Source organism: Arctopsyche grandis, chromosome 12, assembly GCF_051622035.1.
Source record: "Arctopsyche grandis isolate Sample6627 chromosome 12, ASM5162203v2, whole genome shotgun sequence".
In the NCBI taxonomy this organism is placed as follows: Eukaryota; Metazoa; Arthropoda; class Insecta; order Trichoptera; family Hydropsychidae; genus Arctopsyche; species Arctopsyche grandis.
The window spans coordinates 10,074,689-10,096,414 of NC_135366.1; the positions used below are offsets into that span (position 1 = coordinate 10,074,689).

At 35.0% G+C, this 21,726-nt stretch overlaps 1 protein-coding gene across 4 annotated transcripts in view; it reads left to right on the top strand.

Moving 5' to 3' along the window:
* Positions 1-21,726, top strand: part of LOC143919762 (uncharacterized) — a 36,627-nt gene that overhangs the window by 9,466 nt on the left and 5,435 nt on the right. For all 4 annotated transcript variants that reach the window (XM_077442272.1, XM_077442270.1, XM_077442271.1 and 1 more), the window contains one exon: positions 2,643-2,784. In XM_077442272.1, the coding sequence (XP_077298398.1) occupies positions 2,643-2,784 (142 nt within the window). The remainder of the gene's footprint in view (positions 1-2,642; positions 2,785-21,726) is intronic.

Consider the following 21,726-nt stretch of genomic DNA (forward strand, 5'->3'; position numbering starts at 1 on the left):
AATTTTTTGGATTTTCATCGATGGACTAGATATTCTAGTTTGAATTTATCTTCTTCTAATGCCGAATCTGTATTCGATCGTAGGTGACTACCATGGGCAGACATCGTTTATGGCACGTGCGAATTCCTTCCTATCATGGGCAAGCCGAAGTAATTTTTCGGGTCCGAGTCCCATCCATGACCAAGAGAGCTTCTTTCTCCCAAGCCACTGTTTGTCTTCTATTTTCCCCTCTATGTTTGTTTGTAGAAGACGATATTTGGGGCCGCGAATAATGTGGTCAAAATACGTTAATACTACATACATCTTACGGCGCTTTACCAAGAGAGCTTCTTTCTCCCAAGCCGCTGTTTGTCTTCTATTTTCCCCTCTATGATTGTTTGTAGAAGACGATATTTGGGGCCGCGAATAATGTGGTCAATATACGTTAATACTACATCTTACGGTGCTTTACCGTGTCAAGAAGCTCTTTATTTTTTTTTCACTGGCCTTTTCTTACTTCACTTTTTTGAATTTATAGCTACATACATATGTATATATTTGGTTTGAATTTGAACAGAAAAATATTACAAACTTCATGTTTTTTCTGTTCAGGTTAAAGGTACATATGTATACATATGTACTCGAGAAAGGTCTCAGCGACTTTTATTTTCAAAAATAATCACAGGAATACGAAAAAAAATACTATTTTCTGAAAATAACGCTTCTCCCATACGAACACCAATGCGAGCGCAGCGCACTTTGTATGGGGACTCTCAAGCGAAACGGCGACTTTGAATTCTCGTTTATCAGTCAAAACTTATCATAAACATCAATAGGTGAATATTGGGTGTTTATTATTTTTATATTCTCTATTCTCTAACTATTCTCGAAAAAGAGATGTGTATAAAACCTACTTTTTCAAAATTTTGTTGAGATAAATCGATTGGTTTGGAGGCACCGGACATTTTTTTAAATCAATCTTATTATTTATTTAACCTTCCCTTGATTTAATGTAAGCTTTCCACCAGGTCCATCGATGAAAATCCAAAATTTGCGTTCTTCGCTCCAATCTAATGTACATATGTATTTACATACATACATATATACAAGTATTATACATTGGTATGTAAGTTGAAACTTAATTTTAAATTACTTGAAAGCTTTTTTATCTCTGCTGTCGTGTCGTACTGCATCTCTCATCGCTTACCAATTTCTTCCTTCCGTCCTACTGATGTTTATTCGTTTTTTTTTCTCCCATAACTGTAAATAGGAAAGTAAAATTTCATCTGCATATGTAATACATTTCAAACAACAACTAACCTTTCTACATAGTAATGTTTTCCTTACTACATAAAAGATAGGAAATAATGAAAAGTGGAATGTTGAAGTAAAAATGTGGATGCTAATGAAGTCAGATGAAATCGTCTAACTCTAACTGGTAATGATCTGTCTGGATTTCTGAAGCATCTTGATCTTGCCAGCACAGCTTAACTTCTTAGTAGGTGAATGTCACTAGTAATAAAAAGGCTTAAGTGATAAAAACACTTAATATTGCTATTGACGAGCATATGTATGTATGTATTTTACAGTCCAAGTGTACATTTCCTACGTTCATGAACACACTAGTTTGTTCATAATTTAAGTAGTTTGTCCAGTTATAGTTTACAGAAAATAACGAAATAAACAAACGAACTAGTTTGTACATGTACAAACTATTAGGCACAAGTTTAAGTATTCTCAATCGTTTTTCCGATCCTCTATTACTTGGGTTGCAATATTTTTAATATTAGCGGAAACTGGTATTATAGTAACGTTGTAATTTGGTTTTCATAGGACTACCATTTAAAAAATTTGGTACTTTGATATATGTATCAAAGGTTTTGACTGCTAAACGTTTCATGCGACTCTTGGTGGGTATATTTAAATGTGGCTTTTGAATGTTAGTAAACTAAAACCAATAGTTCTTGTATAAACAAACTAGTACATATATTCATGAATAAACCGGGTGAATACTTTAAATGTGAAATATATATATGTATAATATATAAAAAAAACGGAATTGGAGCCATTTTATCATTTGATGTTTGAGTCTTTTGTCATTGAGGAGTTTGGTGGTGTATCATTTGAATCCATAGTCAACTGAAATTGTTTGAAAACACGAATTGTTATGTTTTTGTACATACTTATCTACTTACTATTCGCGTTCTCGGAACGAATTTATGATTAATAATCATTTACGATTTCAATTAAATTAAAAATAAAATAGTTATTCGTTAAACAACAAGAAGATTAAAGTAGGATTATAATCTTCCAAAGCCCTCGGTAACGTACAATTATCATAAGTATTATAATTAAATCGCCTTTCCACCTGCTATTTAGTCTATACTTATGCATCACCAGTACTTATCATCCGGGATGTACGTAATTTAATCTCATTATATATTGATAATTTATTAAAGGATACTCCGCTATCTTAACATATCCGTAGTCGCAAGTGGTGAACCATTCTCGCGGTAGAATATCTGGTTGCACAACAAGATCACTGACCTGGCGAACTGCATATCGTTGCATTCCGCCACATTATGGCTGTAGCGTTTTGGCATAAGACGATGATACTGCCTCGTGTCGATTTTTATTCTCATTTTTTTTTGTTTTGCTTTCAGGACAGTATGGGTGAGATTCTGGAGGAGATCTCCTTCTCGGAGTGGCCCGACCCACCTGGCAGCCATCCTTGGTTGCCGGCCTACGGCTTCCAACCACCTCAAGACCACTCGCTGGAGAAAGAGGACTTTCTCGATCCTGCTGGTGAGTTGTCACTGTGACTTTGTTGAGTCAATTGTTATACTAGTGCGTTTCAACCTTCATTAGTTTATACAGAGCAATACGGTAAACACGTTTTTTTTCTATGTTAATCACTATTGTTCGTATAATATTGCTCGAGGCACCTCATTGGTCACTGTTTCCCAGCTGAGAATTCTAATGCCGCAATAAAAGCTGCGATTAAACGATTAATGTATGCCAAAGTGGACCAGGTATAGAGGGTAACCTCTTTTACTTTTCGGGTGTATTGATTTTTTCTGTGTAGTATAATACGTCTACTCGTGGCGTTTCTAGTTTAGTTTTATTCGATGAGTTCGGGATGTATGTCGAGTTTACCCAATTTACTCAATCGTTGGAGTGGGAGTTTGGCTTTGGAGCAGCTCGATTGTTTCCTAGTTATTTTTTGTGAATCGTTTAAGAAGACTTTCGCTCGTTAAACTGTCGGTTTCTTTGTGCATCTCAAGAATGTTTATATACTCCAATAGACTAGCGCTCGGTTAATTACTTGCTAATTCAATTAGCTTGCGACCCATATAGAGCTAATCGAGATACAGTAAACTACATACTCATAAAGTAGGTCTTTTTGAGATTATTATTAGTTTGTGTGACGTGAAGCGGATTTTAAAATTTTTAACATTCAAGAGTTACTTGGGTTTTTTGAATGGCGTGTTTTTTGTCGATGTGTTGTTGAAACAATCACAGTACAATGCGCTCTCTTCCTGGTCATGCTCGTCGATCGAGCTTCAAGGAAATCAACATGATCGAATCGATCATGTTGATCGCGAAAATTGTTTTGATGCATTTCGACTCTGTAATCGATCGTTCGAATGATTCGAATGCCAAGAAAATGATAAGCCGAAGAGAAAGGAACGTGTGCTGTTTGGTGATTGTACGTGAGGTCGTACGGATTATGTTTTGGTATTTGAGAACATTCAACACTGCCTTTGTCGGTTGCACCTTTAGTATATGAGAAACGTGACATGATGCGACCTTACGTACGGACGTAATTACGCAATTTGTACAATATGTAATTTTATAATTATATATTACGATGTTGTTCGATAAATCACGATACTCGTACTTTTTTCGAAATGCAGCATAAAAAATCCACTTTGATGTTATCCTTCCTTTGTCTTTTGGTTTGGCAACAAATTAAATGGCCAGTATTTTAATTAATTTCGTTAAGTATATAAATCAGCTTTCTGCCAGTATTTTAATTAATTTCGTTAAGTATATAAATCAGCTTTCTGCCAGTATTTTATTAACAAAATGGTCAGTATATTATTATATTACATCTCAGAATACATATCATATGGACAGTATAAAAATCTGACGTACATTCGCCAGAACAAATAGCAATCCCTGTTGGATGTGATGGTCTATCAATATCGTATCAACCTTGTGGTGATACCAACCAAAAAGTAATACTGGCCATTCGTCAAAATAAAACTTAACATTTAACATGAATACTGACCATTTATGTTTAAATACGACCATTTAATATAAATACTGACCTTTTATTATCTATACCGACCACTTGTATACTGAACGATAAATACTGGCCATTAATATAAATACTGACCTTTCATATTTAATAGTGACAAAAATAAACGAAAATACTTACCAGTAAAAACAAGCCGTTTGGTTTTACATATGTATGTTTCTACATATGTATTATATGTAGTTTGGCTGATATTTTAGATTGATCGAAATTTCGGCAGTTTCAGATTACATATTTCATAATTGGCATACAGTGTCGTTAAGTCGTTATTATTGTAGCGTAAACGTGTGAAGGAGTTTCCGAGATCAGAGTGCAAGACGCAGCAGCCGTGGTAAAGGTAGTTTATTGTTCTTGATCGGTCGGCCTGCCAGCTCTGAACGAAGTACGGACCAAAACCGCCAAATATTTATACCCATCGGGCACTCTCCACACAGAGAGATCATTGGTCGATGGGTCGCGGGATCTTATTGGTTGTTGTATACGGCTCGTTTATACGCCGAGGCCTTTTTAGCACGAACGCGAGATCAGGTGATCACGCATTAGTAAACCAGTGGTCGACGAGCACCAATCGCCTAATCTGTACATTACATTATCATTAACTTTTTACCCCCGACATTCTTTCTTATCTTGCACTAGTTTTATGTATTTCTTCTACTCATATTATTTATAGTTCATCTGCCAAAACCAAGGACCTCCTTGCTTTATTTTCTTCGGTGTTCCTTTTCTACATATAAAAGAATTTCATCTGATAAAATCTTTTCACTTATATACACATAAATAACAATCGTATATACCTACTTGGTTATATAATTTGATATCAATACGAATGTGTACATATGTATATTGGCTACCAGAAAAGGTACATTTCTTGTCGCACATACTGAATCAAAAGGAGCTGCTCTAAAAACTGAGTTCCCTATTTGTCAAAGAATACTAATAGGGAAATTAATAATACTATTAGTCATACATATTTAATTTCAATTGTTTTCAAACATTATTTTTAAACCAATAATCTTTTGGGACTTAAGATAATAGAAACAATGTCAAATGAATACCTTATGTTTTTTTTCGATACGTTCGTCGTATTTGTATTTGTACATTTCAACTATGATTGATATCATAGTTGAAATGTACCCAATTCATATCGCATTATATACATATATGTATGTATATTTTCAATTATCTACTCCTTTCCGATTACGAATTATGTCACTGTCGTCAAAACGTAACATGCACACATACATACATACATATGTATATATATACCCACAGGTCGACCAATATGCACATCACGTTCCAATGAGCACAAAATTTGAAAAGTTCTGAAGCCACTCCTACATTTTCGCACGTGAATCATTCATTCTCAACCGGTGGGTCATCGCCGAGTTAATTCGACCCGAGAAAAACAAACAAACGACCGGTGAAAACGCCCGTCGAGTTTCCCAAGACGGGCGGTACGCATCCTAGGCGGCACTTTTCTTATCCAATTTAAACTTTTGCACGCACACGCACTCCTGGGCAATCGAGATCGACGTTGAACCTGTGACCCTACACGTATTCGGCGTCCGTTATCGTCGCAGACCACTCGCGCTAGCATAACGGTTTGCCGTTTTGCCTCTCGGGAACAAACAAGTTTGGCTGTGATGAGCCCAATGGTCAGCCCCCTCCCTCCCTCTTTAGATTAATCGAAAAATCGCCGCGAATTAACATCAAAACGCGTTTTTTTTCTTTCTTTCTTAACCGTGCGCGTGTCGAATTGGAATTGTATGCGTCATCAGCTCAAGCTCAGGTGTGTTGCCGTTCGCCGCGACTGCAATGAGAAATGTCGGATAAATCCGCGTTAATTTCAATGACGTGACTCTTTTTATTTTGCACTCAATGTATAGAGATATGTGTTGTGTGTTGTATTAATCCTTCGCTGCTATTGCATTGTGGCAATCAATCACATCAGCGCTTTGCATTGAGGAGTGATTTTCGCTGTCTAAAAATGTTGATTTATTGTGGGCTCAGACTCGTTAGTCGCGTTTAAGTAAAATATAGTGTCTTCTAAATGACAGAATCGTCTATTCATTTGCTTGGTCCACATGTTTACAAATTGTTTGTAATTATATACTTTCTTCACCAGTTTTGTTTTACATATGTGGGATAGTTAAGTTTATGCCATTAATTCATATTTTATACACTTAACCCTTTGAATGCTGACCAACGCCGGTCGGCGTTTTTCCAACAAGTCTATGGGCCTGAAAAACGCCGATAGGCGTTTTTTTTATCATGTATGTACAAAGTAAACAAGAATACTACCCGCTAAGCGTTTCCAGGTAGCATTGAAAAAAATGCATTGAACAGGGGTCGTGTAATCTGTGTCATTCATTTGTCAACGTTTATAAAGATTCGTTTACACCGGAATTTCTGAATTTATATCCATAACAGAACTACCGGAAGGAAATCCCTAACTGCTAAGTATTTTAGAATCTGGCATGGCGTTTAGATTGTGAGCATTACATTTTAACAACGATGAAGAAGATGGAGCTGGTTTTGAAAAAATACATTCGTTATAGACTTCTTTTGTTTATTTTATATTGTTGCAAGATATATTAAAGAGTCTAAACACACCACGAAACTAAAAATCCTCGGCGGTATTTATCTAGGGTAGTGATCTAAGGTTTGTTTGGATTAGCCACAATTTTTATACCTGCTTTCTATTGGATTTCTAAATAATTCTGTTGGAAATGTTGGCGAAATTTTCAGCCTGGCGGGCTTTCAATAGAAAAGACATCAGCACTCAGAGGGTTAAGAATGTCGTATTGAAATATATCAAATAAGTTAATCTGCCTTTGCTTTGATTAAAATTATTACTAATCTTTTATTATTATTTAATTGACCACCGAGAGGTTTCTCGGGTTCAAGCCCCGGGTTGACCTCGATTGAAAAATAATTTATTCGACAGTATTTATGTAGTACTGCTGGTCAGACTTGGATATTTGTGACTCCAAGTCGATCGTTACCTATCAGAGTTTGCCAATTTATCTGATTTCATTGTTGAAACGGTTGCTCATCAAATTTTCAAAACCATCCTACTCACTATTTTATAATCTATACATTTATATATGTACAAGTTTAGTACCATAAGTATGTATATCGCTCGGAGGCAACCCGTAATGGCATCATGGGAAAATATGAATTTAATTAAAAAATAAATAAATAAATAATGTTCTGAATTTAAAAAGATGACGTCTAGCATTTAGATGTTCGTACATATGCTCAAATTCGGTCACGTCAAATCACATGACCTTTGATTTCAATTTGCGTAGGTTTGTCTTAATGCTATTGAATGAAAGTTGGTTTCAATTTTCAACATCTCAAAGGTCGAATTTTCGAGTAAATGGTTCAAATAAAACTGTCAAAACTTCGCCTCACTTTTCCCGCTGTTCCCGTCAGTTGATTGATTTCCTCACTAAGATAATAGCAGCATTAAACAGAATATTGAATCTATTCATTTTATAAAGGTAGGCAATTCATCATTCGAAATTTGAACAGGATATTTTCCGTACGAAATTGCCATTTGTAATTAATTAGTGTCGCTTGTTGATTTATTACGCTCGAAAGTCCGCCTCTCGCTTCCAGTCAACGCAAATAGTAATTATTCCTTTGATCCGCAGACACGAGACTAATTTCAAGATTTTTGTTTACATTCGGCGTCGATCAGTACAATCTTAAAAGACTTTCTTTGGAAACTCACAGTCGAGAATCGTTCGTGCTGTGAAGTTTCTTCCGTTCTTCCGAAACACTTTTCTATTCGAGGAATGTCATCGGTTCACACAGTACGTATGTATGTACTTTCATGCTGGATACTTCGAGCGTTTCACACCGTTTTGAAATAATCCGCCGTCGAATATGGTGGCTTGCCGAGGTGTTGAATGTAAAGGTCGTCCATCCATTGACCCTTCGGCGGCTGGCTCTCCTCATGGCCGCTCCAATTTCTTCGACCAGAGCTGGTCTGATCGCCGATCGGTAGAAACTGGACTAGAATGCGAGCTGAACCGGTATGCGAGCGACATTATGATCGCTTACGTTTTAAATATCATAAATATGTGTTCTTATATGCTGTGCCGGTGAAACGTCTTCGTGAGATCGCATCACACCATTTATGTATGAATGTATGTACGTATATATGTACCAGTTTTATCACAATGCTTACTCGTTGCGTGTTCGTATGAATGAAGGAAAAGGTCCATTACATTTTTGAATGTGGCTTCTTCACTATGACGAAATACATTCATATGTATGTCATGAAATGAAGTATCATTCGAAGAGTATTTTTCAATCGGTTGTACATATGTACATAGTCGGAATATAATGTTTGGTTGATGCCCAGAACCGTACCAAGCCATTGGCAACGGGACATTTAAATCTGAAAGGCGCTCGGAGAGTGAAGCAAAACTTTCTTACGACGAAAAATACAATATGAACAATACATTTATTAAAGGTTTTCGCAATTACGCACATGCAAAAATGATAATGGTTTTGAAATTTGTTAAATAAATTGAGATTTTCAAACCAATGTCATTCAAAATGATTTCGAACTTAAAGTACATGATCACATTCATCTATTGACGACATTCGTTATGAATTAACTTTTATAATTCTGCATTCTAAGACAAGATTTGGCAACTGCATTCGACAGATTGCGGAAGATTTCTAGTTTTTGATAGGGAAAACTTAATTTCATTAACAATCAGAATTAGAAGAAAAAAGAATCTTACCGTCGGCGGTATACCAAGGAATAGACAAAGATAAGTTATTTAAGGAACTGAAAAGTTTTAAATTACAAATAAAAAAAATATTGGAAAATAAAGATCCGAGCACTATTTATCATACGCATATGTAGATATTTTGAATGTACTTCTTCATACTTGATTAATATTCTTGTAAAGCGAGTGAGATTTACAAGAATATTAATCAAGTATTATACAAGCTATGTACATAGTACATACATATACGCATATTTCCAGCCAGCGACAATAGCCATGTCCGAAAGAAGTTTCAGCAAATTAAGTATAATCAAAAATTATTTGAGCTCTGTAAGCAGTCAAGATCGCACTTCTGATGCAAGCCTTTTGTCAATAAAACATAAATTAGTGAGTGATTTAAAATTTGATCATATTATTAATGAGTTTACTAATTTAAAAGCGAGAAAAATATAACTAGATAAGTTTTTTATTTACATTTTAAGTATGAATAGTTAAATTAGTAGCACAAACAAATATAAGGTTTTATTATAAATTTATAATTTACATTTTTATTGTTTTAAAAAAAAGCTTAATTTTGTATAACGTAATTTTAATACAAAAAATAATTTTCAACACTATTTCTTATGTTTTTTTTTATTTAGCTAAGACATAAAGGAAGCGCTTAATTGATATTTGCCAAGAGCCCCAAAATCATTGGTACGGCTCTGGTGATGCCATAATATCATATCAATACCTGTCAGATTGGATCGACGCATTCTGTAGGAACTTCTCACAGACGAATGGCTTACGATCTGATATCAAAACTGACCACATCTCTTCTCGACAAGTTTGCATTATGTATACATTGCATGGCAAAGTATATGTACATACATATAATGAGATAAACTACTTCACACGGCTCTTGCATCCCGATAGTCTTATCTGTGAAAGATCGGAAACTTTGTCTACTTGATTTAGACGGTGAATGCGTCACTTCAACCGAACTTTCACAATTCCCTTAGCATCTACTTTCACGTCCCTTTCTTTTTTTTATCCGTCGTATAATTTCCTATGTAAATTCTAAAACAACGATGAAAAATTCTTGAACAGTCTTCTGTAAGTTATTTTGGGTTATGGAAATGCGCTTTCGTGAGCGTTGAAAAAACTGCATACCAGAGTGCATATTATAATATTAACTTGTTTGGCTCTATGTATTGTTATATATGTACCTGCGTGACATCATCGAACTAGAAAAACTAGTTTTTGATCTATGATATGGCTGTGGAGCCTTTCGATTCTGACCCGACTGGAACAGGAGGTCTCTAATTTGATCTCAATTGGACGTCAATTAGTGATGCGTCTAATAATAAAGGCATTTTTCAATACACCAAGGTGCCATTCAACGGTTCGCATTACCATATGTTCAAATATAAAATACTTATATATGCATAAATTATTTCAGTAATTTCGCTATATTGTTTTGCCACTTCAGTCGCGCATCATTTCTATAATCGACCGGTATGTATTTGATTTTCACGTTGTTTTTTTTTTTTATTTTCAACACGATTGAAAGTAAGACAACGTAATTGTTACTTGTTTTTGATAAGTTAAGACTAATTGGCGATATAATTATTGCACGTAAAGTGATCCAATATTTACTTTCACTCCGATTGATGTGTTCATAAATAAACGGTGATTCGCTCGAGTTAAATAATAGCAAATGTGTTTTAAAAATTGCGTTTATCATTTTGCAATATATTTTTTGCCGCAAATGAACACGCATATGTCAATGCGAGGTCTCGTCGATAAGAAAAGAAACCTGTGAAGATTTCGTTTTTTTTTTATGTCAATGGATACGAGTCACTTATTTTATTATTATTCTGCATATTTACATATGGTGTATACATACTTATTAGGGCTGTGGAGTGTTTAATATTTTCTTTAAATAATAGTATAACGGTATGCCTCAACTCAAGAGTCCACTAATTAATTGAGATTTAATAATATTTATTTATAAAAATTATGTATATTATAAATAAAATCATTGAATTGCGCGTATTTTGATGTGCTACGGCCAAAACCGATTTTTTCCTCCGTCTTATATTTTTTTTACTCTCATTTATGTATTAAATTGGTTTCTTGTGTATGAAATTCAGACTCATACAGAATGAATGGACTTACTTTTTAATTATATATTATACTAGCTAAACCCGGCATGCGTTGTGATGCTACAATAACGCATGCAATTCCTGTTCCCGTTCCCGTTTCTCGATGTGTTTCGATAAGTGAATGTTCCCGTTTCAAATTAATATGTACTTAATAATCAAATTAAATTACAGTAAAAACGCAGGCGACGAATACATTTGAAATTATTCAATTGTTTGATTATTTTACCCTAACAATACAGGTTGCGACGCGAATACATTTGAAATTATTGCAATGCCACTCATTTCTGTTCTCCCATTCCCGTTCCCGTTTTTGGGCGATTTTTTTTACAGAAACCATGACGGGCATTCGCACAATAACTCATATAAGTTTCATCGCAATCTATATATATAGATATTTCATTACCAATAATTCAATAAATTGGGTTACATGTTGAATATTCGAATATTCGATTGAGAACCCTAAGTCGTGACCCTTATCACGCTTTAACAGAAAAAATATTTTAATGACCTATGCATGTATTTCCAAGGTTATCAGGTGTTCAACGTACGTATGTATGTATTTAACTTTTTTCAGAATATTTTCACGATATATAATTATACAGAATTGTTTTCAAACATACATACTTTTTCTGTTAATTTACCGTTTACGTGTACGCGTGTGTATGTAATTTGTCGTTAAAGCACTAATGAAATTACATGGCTAACAAACAATCAAACGGTTCATGTTTACAATGGTGACTGCGCACATGCCCAATGATCAATCGATGATAACCTCATTTTGGTGGATGTGTAACCATTTAACCCTTTTACTGGAGTACTAAACGAATGCAACAATGAGCCACTCCACTCGTATGTATAATATAACACGCACAAGCATATACATATGTACATATGTATGCAATGATTTGTTAATTTACATATATAATATATGTATGTACATACCTAAAATTTTCAAAATATATTAAAAAAAATCGCATAATCATGACATTGTTATTAATAAAGGAGGTATGTAAAAAAGGGGAGATTGTCTGTTTAAATATACAATCCATTGAGAATTAAAATGAACTATTTGATCACAACGTATACAAAATTTGCTCCCATTACTTAAAATTCGCCTTTATACATACATATGTATGTAGAGCTTTATATCAGTCATCTAAACGCATTATATAAACCGAATCTGTCACAACGGACACGGCTAATTCAGCTTTTCAGCTTAAAAAATACAGTTTCTAATTTCCGGCTGATAGCGCGTCAAGAAATTTCATTTCATCGACCTATGTAGGATCTTGTTGTCAGGAAACATAGGCGGTACATAAAATGAGACTCGTTAAGTGTATTAAAACGTTTACTACTCGGCGGAGCGCCTCAATGTTCTGTCCGTCGTAACATGTACAGGATGACAACTTAATCATTCTTCAACTCATGCCAAACTAATCATTCATACATGTACATATTCTTCTAGGCCAAAGGCTCCCTACCGGTCTGTCGCGATTGACCGATCCATCGCGAAGTAACATTTGGTCGATCTCAATTACGATTGTAAATTTTGGAAATAATTATTATTTCCATATTTAAAAATAAAATAAACAATAATTGTTTCGATTAGATGTAAAACGTTTCGAAGAAGAAAATTTAAAATTCTTTTGAAAGTAGTTGAGACACATTTGCAGATTCACAATGAATTAAGTTGGTTGAGCAAAGGATATGTTTTTGTTGGGTTTCAAGAGTTATTGCCAGAAATAAGAACATTTTTAACTGAGAGAAAGGATAGTAATTCGACCTAGCTTCAAAAAAGGAATGGCTTTTAAAACAAAACATAAAATAATAATGGATCAATTTAAAATTTGCAGTTTCTTATCATTATCTTCAAATATGAATGAAAATAATGTTCAAAGTTAGCAAAAACCATCGCAATGATTTTTCCAATGGATGTGGGAAATTTAGAATTGCAATATGACGCTATGTTGACACAATTGAAATCTTATTACAAATGGAATGTTTTGAATCCAGAAAAATACTCACATTTATGACATATTTATAAAAATAATTGCGGAAATTATAAAATTATTTTCATATTTTGCCTTTTAAAGTGAATATTTTTAACATTTAAAAACTAAAAAAAAAGCATCAAAAAGTCTAAAATCGTTATTAAATTATGTTGATCGCCCTGAAAATGAAGATGAAAAGTAGCACCCAGCATCAAAAAGGTTATACAAAAAGAGTATTTATGATCAGAAATAGTCGAAACGGTGTATGTGTGTAGACATAGACTGTGGATCGGGACAGAGGGTTAATTTCGTAGAAAAACCAATTTTTACAAGCTTTTCTGTTCTTTTGCTTTGAACGCTGGCGGAACGGTATATTGCTATTTGCAATTTTCCCAACGACCATCCGATGTTTAGTAATATGATCATCTTGTATCAAAATCATTTTATGCCTTTAATCATCAAAAAGCTACTTTTTAAAGTAAATCCCTGATCGTCCTAATTTGGCGCCAAGCGTTCAAGGGCACGCGGTTGACAACCTGACGGCTGCAAATGCTCTCGTACCAACATACATATACGTATCAAGCGTTTGTAATTTGCACAAGGTTATCTCTGTCGCTAATGTCGCATACCTCTCTACAAAGGCCAATTGGCCCGATTCACACAATCCATATATGTAAATAAGTATAATAATATCTACGTATGTAAATGAACGCAAATTTGCCTTTTTCTCCGATGTGTTTATCGACCACGGTTGGTACGACTGGGCGGTATCGCCAACCTGTCTGTCTGTACATTTGCATCGGTGAAATTCCTCCGACTGTTTGCATAAATGGTAAATAACATGTTTAATTTGCGGTCTTTGCTCAGTTCATTATCGTCCTTATACCGTTTACCAAAATGTTTAAATCGTACAATGGATAGATGATTTTTTTACTCAATGCAAATTTGCACTATCGCACTAAATTATTGTAATAAATAACAATGATTATTATCGCTTCGCTAAGGCGCCGCACTTAATGTATGGCCATTGTTCAAAGGCGCTAAACTATGGCATAATTTGAATACATAGTTTCTATTCGAGATAAGATAGTGTATGATAAGCGGATGTAGTAATTTTCTCAAAAAGAAATACAATGTTTTTTTTATACTGAAATTTAATAATTCAAAATTGAGTAAATAATGTTCATAACGATTAATTTTTGAATCATTGCATGTATGGGAAATGTTTGCTTTAGTTTTATTCAATATAATATATTGATGTGTTACGTTGAGTGGGGTTTATCATTTAATTTCTACATGAACACTAGCGTCTAGCAATAGTTAAACGGATTATTTCGCACATTGCGATCTAATCTAATGAACAATCTTCGCACATTGCGATCTAATGAACAATCTTTGTCACGAAAATCTTGAATACGAAATATCTGGCACTCTCATTAAATCCGGTTCTCCTTAATATGATAGTTCACGTGGTTTACTCTCTATGGATGGAATTTTCGGATGCCAGATGTTCCGTGATCAAGATTTTAGTGGCGTGTGCGAGATCGCAATGTGCGGAATAATCACCGAACCCTAGCAATGATATGAAATCTGTAATAGCGAAATACCTCGGCGCAGCACTGTATAATAAATTCAGATTCGAGATCAAATTCGTGATGTATAACGTTGTCAGTTTATCATCTTATCTTTAAAATAACGCTTATCCATTTGTTGCATATGTAAGTATTGTTTTTATTTATTTGATATTATTGTTTATTTATGTAAATTCGATATTTCAATTTTACTAAATTGAATTTAGGAGCAGAAGAGAGTGGTACTTGGCACGTGATTTTTTTTTAGATGGTTTTGCACATGCAAATAAACGCTGGCATGCCTAGTCAGTATTGTTGTGATCCTTCGCAAAACTCGCCCACTGGAGCGTTTTCGGTGATATTTTATTATTATAGTGACATTTGATATTGATAACGAAAATTTCCATATTTGAAGAATTGTAGGAGTAACTTGTCAAAATAATAAGATCGCACAAATCAACAATGACGTGAAGGGTTCGGTGACTATTTTACTTACAGTGATCTCACAGACGTCATAAAAATCTCAATCATGGAATACTGGCATCTGCAAACTCCACCTACCTACACTCACAGTGACTCTCGACTCATAGTGACAGTGAGTCACTATCGCGAACTATCACACTAACAAAAATTCGAGATATTCTGTATTCGAGGTATTCGTGGCAACGATTGTCATGTGCGAAATAGTTCGTTTACCGACATGAAAATACGCCCATCACAGCTGGAGTCTACGTAGACGTGCCGTGCAGTAATTTTGAGTGTGTTTTAACCATTAGGGCGTAGACACACTGAATCGTACGGCACAGCATGCCTAGATGGACTCCAACTGTGAATGGGCGTGTATTATGTCGTTGTTAATTCGTATGATCTTATTATTTCGAAAAGTTTCAACTATGTTTCTTCAAATATGGGAATCGCCTTTATTGATCACTGTAAAACCTTTAGCAATACAAGGATTAAATATCACGGAAAACACTCTAAGAAGTGAGTTCTGACCTGGGTCGCAATTGTATAGATAAGGCGTGCTCTTGTTTTTTTTATATGTACAAAACTATCTAAAAAGAAACACCCGCCTAGTACCATTCTGTGTGTTTGTGCCCTATTATACCCATATAGCATTTTTCGCATTATAGATTTCTTTGCACATACATGGTTTATACTTTTTTATGAACGGCATGGGGTCGCGACCGTTCGTGTACATTGTGCTGGATATTTAGTCTGTCGAATAATTGTCCAGCTTACTTTTCACGGGTTTCTAATAGTCGTCAAATGGATCTTTTCTCAGTTGGTAGATTTTCAATTATTTTTATTTTCAGTTTCTTTGGAATTTTCATCTTGAGCAATTATGCGGAAAACCTAATAAACGATAGCGTTAAATCATTCGAGCCAACTTTTACTTTCGAGGTTGTACGCTAGCTGACAGCTCAAGTCTTCCCCAGAAACAAATTTGTTCTTTTGTGCGTGTTAAACGACCCAAATTCGAAATACCCGAACGGTTATTATCCGATTGATTAAGATAAATTTCTAATAGAAGTCGTGTCAAACGTGACCGTTGCGAATGCGTTGCGCCGCACAATGGCCCGAATTCGCGTGTATATTTTTGCACAATTTTCAATCGTTTGAAAAATCCCCCATCTTTTAGCCGGGTAACACCTGCCCTCCGATTGTCGGATGTCAGGTGTTCCCCGCTTGCATTTTTCGAATCGTTACTTTACATATGTATAACCTGTTTTGGAACAGCTGTTATCCTTTTTTTGTTATTAGATGGGTTGATTTTCATTAGCTTTATTATTAGTGTTTGATGTAGATATGAATATGTTGCCAATTAAAATAGATATTTTGATGCGTTGAAGCAATCGATAATTCAATTAAAGCTAAATCAAAATATGGCAAGTGACTCGTCTTATCGTTTTATTTAAATCAAAGGTCAAATCTGATTCCAGTCTTCTCATGACACGTGATGCTTTCGTTCAAATTTACAATTCTAGTAGTGGAGGGGCTTATTGAATTAGATTTTCGGTGCATTTACACTAATTTTCTTGAAATTTTTACATATCTACATACCGATTGCCGATTACAATATTTATTTATTTATTTAGCATATTCGAGAAAGGTGGCAAAGCCGATAAACTCAAGGGGTTCGAATTATACATATGTATAATAATAATGTATATAAAAACGGACGCGATGTGTGTATGTATGCCGGACCGTGGACACACAGCCAATCAGAGTCAAGTGGTCAAGGAGACGCGGGGAAGTGGGAGGGGGGGGTTGTAGAGCGTCCTGTGACGTCAGGCCGAGCGACGACAGGCATGTATGACGTCAGACCGAGCGACGGGTGACACATACACACATCCATAAAGACACACTCGTACACACATTCATTCATCATTTCGAACGGGTGAACAGCGCATTAATATGCGCCTATAAATTACCTTACTATATATTTATATATAAATTTATTTTAATTAGTGTATAAATTCCTTTCCGAAGTCACCCGTTGACATCAACGGACACAACACAGTGTATATATAAATTAAATGAGAAAAAAAATCTCGTATATAAAACAGAAACGGCGTATGTAATTCGTTTCTGATTGACTGTCGTCAAAGTCGTTTCTGATTGGATGAATTGGTCAAAGGCGTTTGTGGTTGGTCGGTCGTTTAATAATATTATTTTTTTTTGATTCAAATAAATTTAATAAAAATACAAACGAATATTTTTTTCATGGTTCGACGGTATTCTCACTACTAGACTGCATTTCCATTTCAAATTACTTTTATTATATCCGTGCTAAAATGGAAGAGATCTTCAAAAGTGAAACCAAGCGAAGCCGGGTAGCACCACTAGTGAGAAATAAAACATTCAAGATAAACATAATAAAAGAAAAATAAAAAGAGAGGAAAAAGTTATTGCTATTGTTTTTTATGATTATGTATAAATGTACTTTTGTCTGTACATATGTACATATATAAAACTAGCTTTATTACCCGGCTTCGCTCGGTATTTGTAATATAAACCGCTTAAACATGACCAATCTAATAGTAAACATTTTATTAAATTTATTTGAATAGTTTTATTTTATATAAATTTATTTGAATACTCATTTGTTTTTTTTTATTTTATTAAATTGACTGTAACGAACAAACAAACATATATAGTAAGTCTCTTATAAAAAATTATATTTACACCCCCGGTGTCTGTGCCCCCTAGGGCTCCGCCCTCGGCGTCTGCGCCCCTTTGGCTTCACCCACGGTGCCTACGCCCCCGGGAACTTCGAATCCTTTGAATCATACATACGAACAAAACTTTAGTGTTTTATATGTAAGATATGTATATATTTTTAATTTTCTCATTTGTTCGACCATTGAGGCGCATTAGGTACTCCTGTAATGCTACAATGGTCCAAATTTAACTAAAATAAATGAAGATATAGGAAAAGAAGAATTATAAAACCATTAAAGTTTAAGAAAGATATCTAGCTTGTTTTCAAAAATATTAAAGTTTTCAGAAATTACTACATTGTTGGGAAGACTATTCCAAACTTAAACCATTCTGTTTGAAAAGAAGGAATATTGTTAGGGTTGCCATACGTGCCGTATATACGGGACATGTCCCGTATTTCACTACTCGGTCCCGTATTACAATTTGTCCCGTTTTTTCCCTAAACTTTTCTCCAAAAACAGACTGTCGATTTCTTTAACACTGCTGTGGAATACATTGATAAGTGGTCCCAATCATTCAAAAAATTTAATGCTTTCGATTGGATGACTCTCAAGCAAGTTCCTGAATGGGGGGAAATAGAACGAACCGTTGAATATTTGCAAGTAAGGTACATCGATGTTGGAAACAATGAGCTTCTTTTCAACCAGTTTGTATATTTAAAAGATTATTTAAATAAAAATAATACCAACGAAAACTGGGAGACAACGCTGAAATTGAGTATGGAAGAGAAATGGCTGAAAAAGTTTTTTAGAAATACCAAGCATATTGAACAGAAGTCATGTTTAATAAAACTATGCGAGTATATATTTGCCATTCCAGCCCACAATGCCAATGTGGAGAGAATATTTTTCCTGATGTCAATACAATGGTCGGATGAAATAAATATGCTGGCGGTTGAGACAGTTGAGGCAATTTTGGTTTGCCAGTATAATTTTAAAATGACTTGCGCCCAATTTTATCATCATGTAAAAGAGGAAAACGATTTAATTGAAAAAGTTAAATCATCGTTAAAATACGATTGGGCTAAAAAAGGCTAATTTTTTTAAATAAACTCTTACCTACCTACTTTTCCATGTTTTATTTATGTAGCACTTAAATGTCCCGTATCAATGCTTGACAATTATGGCAACCCTAAATATTGTATCAAAATTTGAGTTGGCCGCCCCTCTCTAAACAAGTTGTGTACAATTTTTTTTTGAATCAATAGAAGTCATGTTGGATAAGCATTTGTTTATTTGGTTGCCATATCAATCGATCAAAATTCAGTACTTGCATTGTAATTTGTGAATATGTGGTGTTTTCCGAATGGTAAGGGAAGAAAATTGAAACTTAAACTTGATACGATGATAATCATTGCTTCTAATCTTCAGAGTACACGTTCATTTTTATATCTGGACTTATTTTCTGATCGATCACGTTTATTTTGGTCGATAGATCGGATCAAAGTTTCGACAATGCAAGCGTGTTCGCCCACATTCGCACTCGAGTGTGTAGGCGAGATCGACCAGTTGGCGAACAATACCTACATAGTACATACGCCTTTCTGTTTTGAGTTTAGACCGATGCTTGTCGCCTTTCTGTTCGTTTTTGGTTGCGAATTGAACACCCCTGTCGCCGTGGCAAAATCGTCTCGGTTGGGTGGGTCTATAACGGTCGAAATCGGCGGTTCGTTATCCGCCTTTTCTACAGGCTTCCGTTTCCGCTGCAACGACAACAGTTCTCCCCTTCGAAATCCCATAGAATTCAAAACGAAGAACTGACACATACAATATGCAATTATGCGATCAGCTGTAGCACAAGGGAGAGAGTAGACTTTCGATCGAGATCAGCCGAACACAATAGATTTTTTGTCGGTTTCTCATCCCATCGCTAAAAAGGATGTGAGGTATTCTGAAAGGACTGACAACAGCACGCTACGATACTTTGATGATTAACACGAGCTCTGTTATTTATCAATTTAATTCGAGCAATTTTCAGTGATCATTGAAAACTCGTCATCTGTACTTAATGGATGTTGGAGCGTGTTTATGTAATCTGAAATCTTTTACTGTTATCACTTGCGTCTAACAGACCCGCGCGCTAAAAAGTAAACGAGTTATCTTTCGGTTGTATTTTTGACATTGCTAGAAATCGTAACGGAGATCTTTTAGCAAATAATGAAAGGCCGGATGTTTTATTATCTCGATTGTATTTCGGTACGATAAAATCTTGTGAGAATCGTTCTTTTTTTGTGCTCCTTTCTTGTGCACAGAAGATGACACCTCCAAGCGAACAATTAACATTCAACCGAGTTGAAGTTGAAGTAAATCGGCGACACAATTCGTAAAAATTTCTTCATTAGTATTATATGTATGTATGTCGACTGACTTTCAACTTTTGGTAATTCGAAAAGTATCAGGTGCGTGAACGTCTTTCACAATTTTGCGTTTCTGCTTTGATTTAGAATCACTTCCTACACATGTATTACGTGTTCGATCATTTTATTTTATTTTTGTGTCTTCAATGCGTGTAAAGTTATTAAAACATTTCGAAAATCATTGAGAATAAGCATAAAGAAATCGCGTCCATGCAATGCTATAATAGTGACATTGATCTCAACTCTCTCTAGTAAAGTTTGACATTGTACGTGATATCGAATGGTTGTTTTCACGCTTTTCTATTTAATTAATTACAACGTATTAATAGTTTAACGTTTCGTATCACTTAAATTTAAAAAAACGAATCGTTTGCGAAGTAATGTTTTCCGACTTTTTTTCTTCTAATGTGTGTATGTATGTACATATTTGCAGTGGCATTATACGGATGAAGAGGAAAAACCCCACTTTTGTTTACTCTGTGTTTCATCTTTTGCAAAACTCATCTAGTCGGTTAGTGTGTCATTAATGTAGGGCTGCCATAATTGTCAAGATGCCGACCGGGACGTTTGAAAATTGAATAGGTAGAATTGAAAAACTTGCAGTTTATTTCAATGCTATTTAGACCAAACTATGGGAGCATTTTTTGTATAATAGGAAAAAGAGGTGTACAAAATGAATGCTGGGATGGTATCCAAGAAAATGTAAAAGGGTGAAAGGAAGATGATTTGACAAAATTATAAAAATGTTTGAGGTGAAATAGATAAGAATTTGGCGCCCCCCTCCCCCTTCCCAGATCTTAAAGCACGGGACTGTTGCTCCCTTCGCACGACTCGGACGATTACAGGTCACTCGGTGAATTGGTCACACGATGAAATGACCATGAAACAAGGAAGAATATACATATGGTTAGTTCAGTTGATTCGAATTCGCACTTGTATTTGCCCCCCTGCCGCCCTTACACCTTTCATTCTCACATTTACTTGTTTTCAAATTTGAATATGTATCTGACCAACTTATGAGTTTATGACTAACTGACTGCCAGATATAATAGCAGGACAACTGACTTATGGACCGGGACGAGGGGACACAGATATATGTATAAATCGAGACATGTCCCGATCTAACGAATGGCAGCCCTATATTAATAACTACTTTTCCAATAATTCCTGTTGTTGCCTCGAATCTTTTTCTTTTTATATAATATGGAAGAAAAGAAGAGATTTATTTTTTGGGAACATTTCGTAAAATTATTAAGAGGAGATATTCACAATCTCGCTATCCTGGAGAAGCTTAAATTTTCGGCCCCGGAAAATCATAGGTTTTTGCGAAAGCATGATATCTTGTTGCGAATTAGGGGTAAAACAAACGTGCTCATGAACTCCCC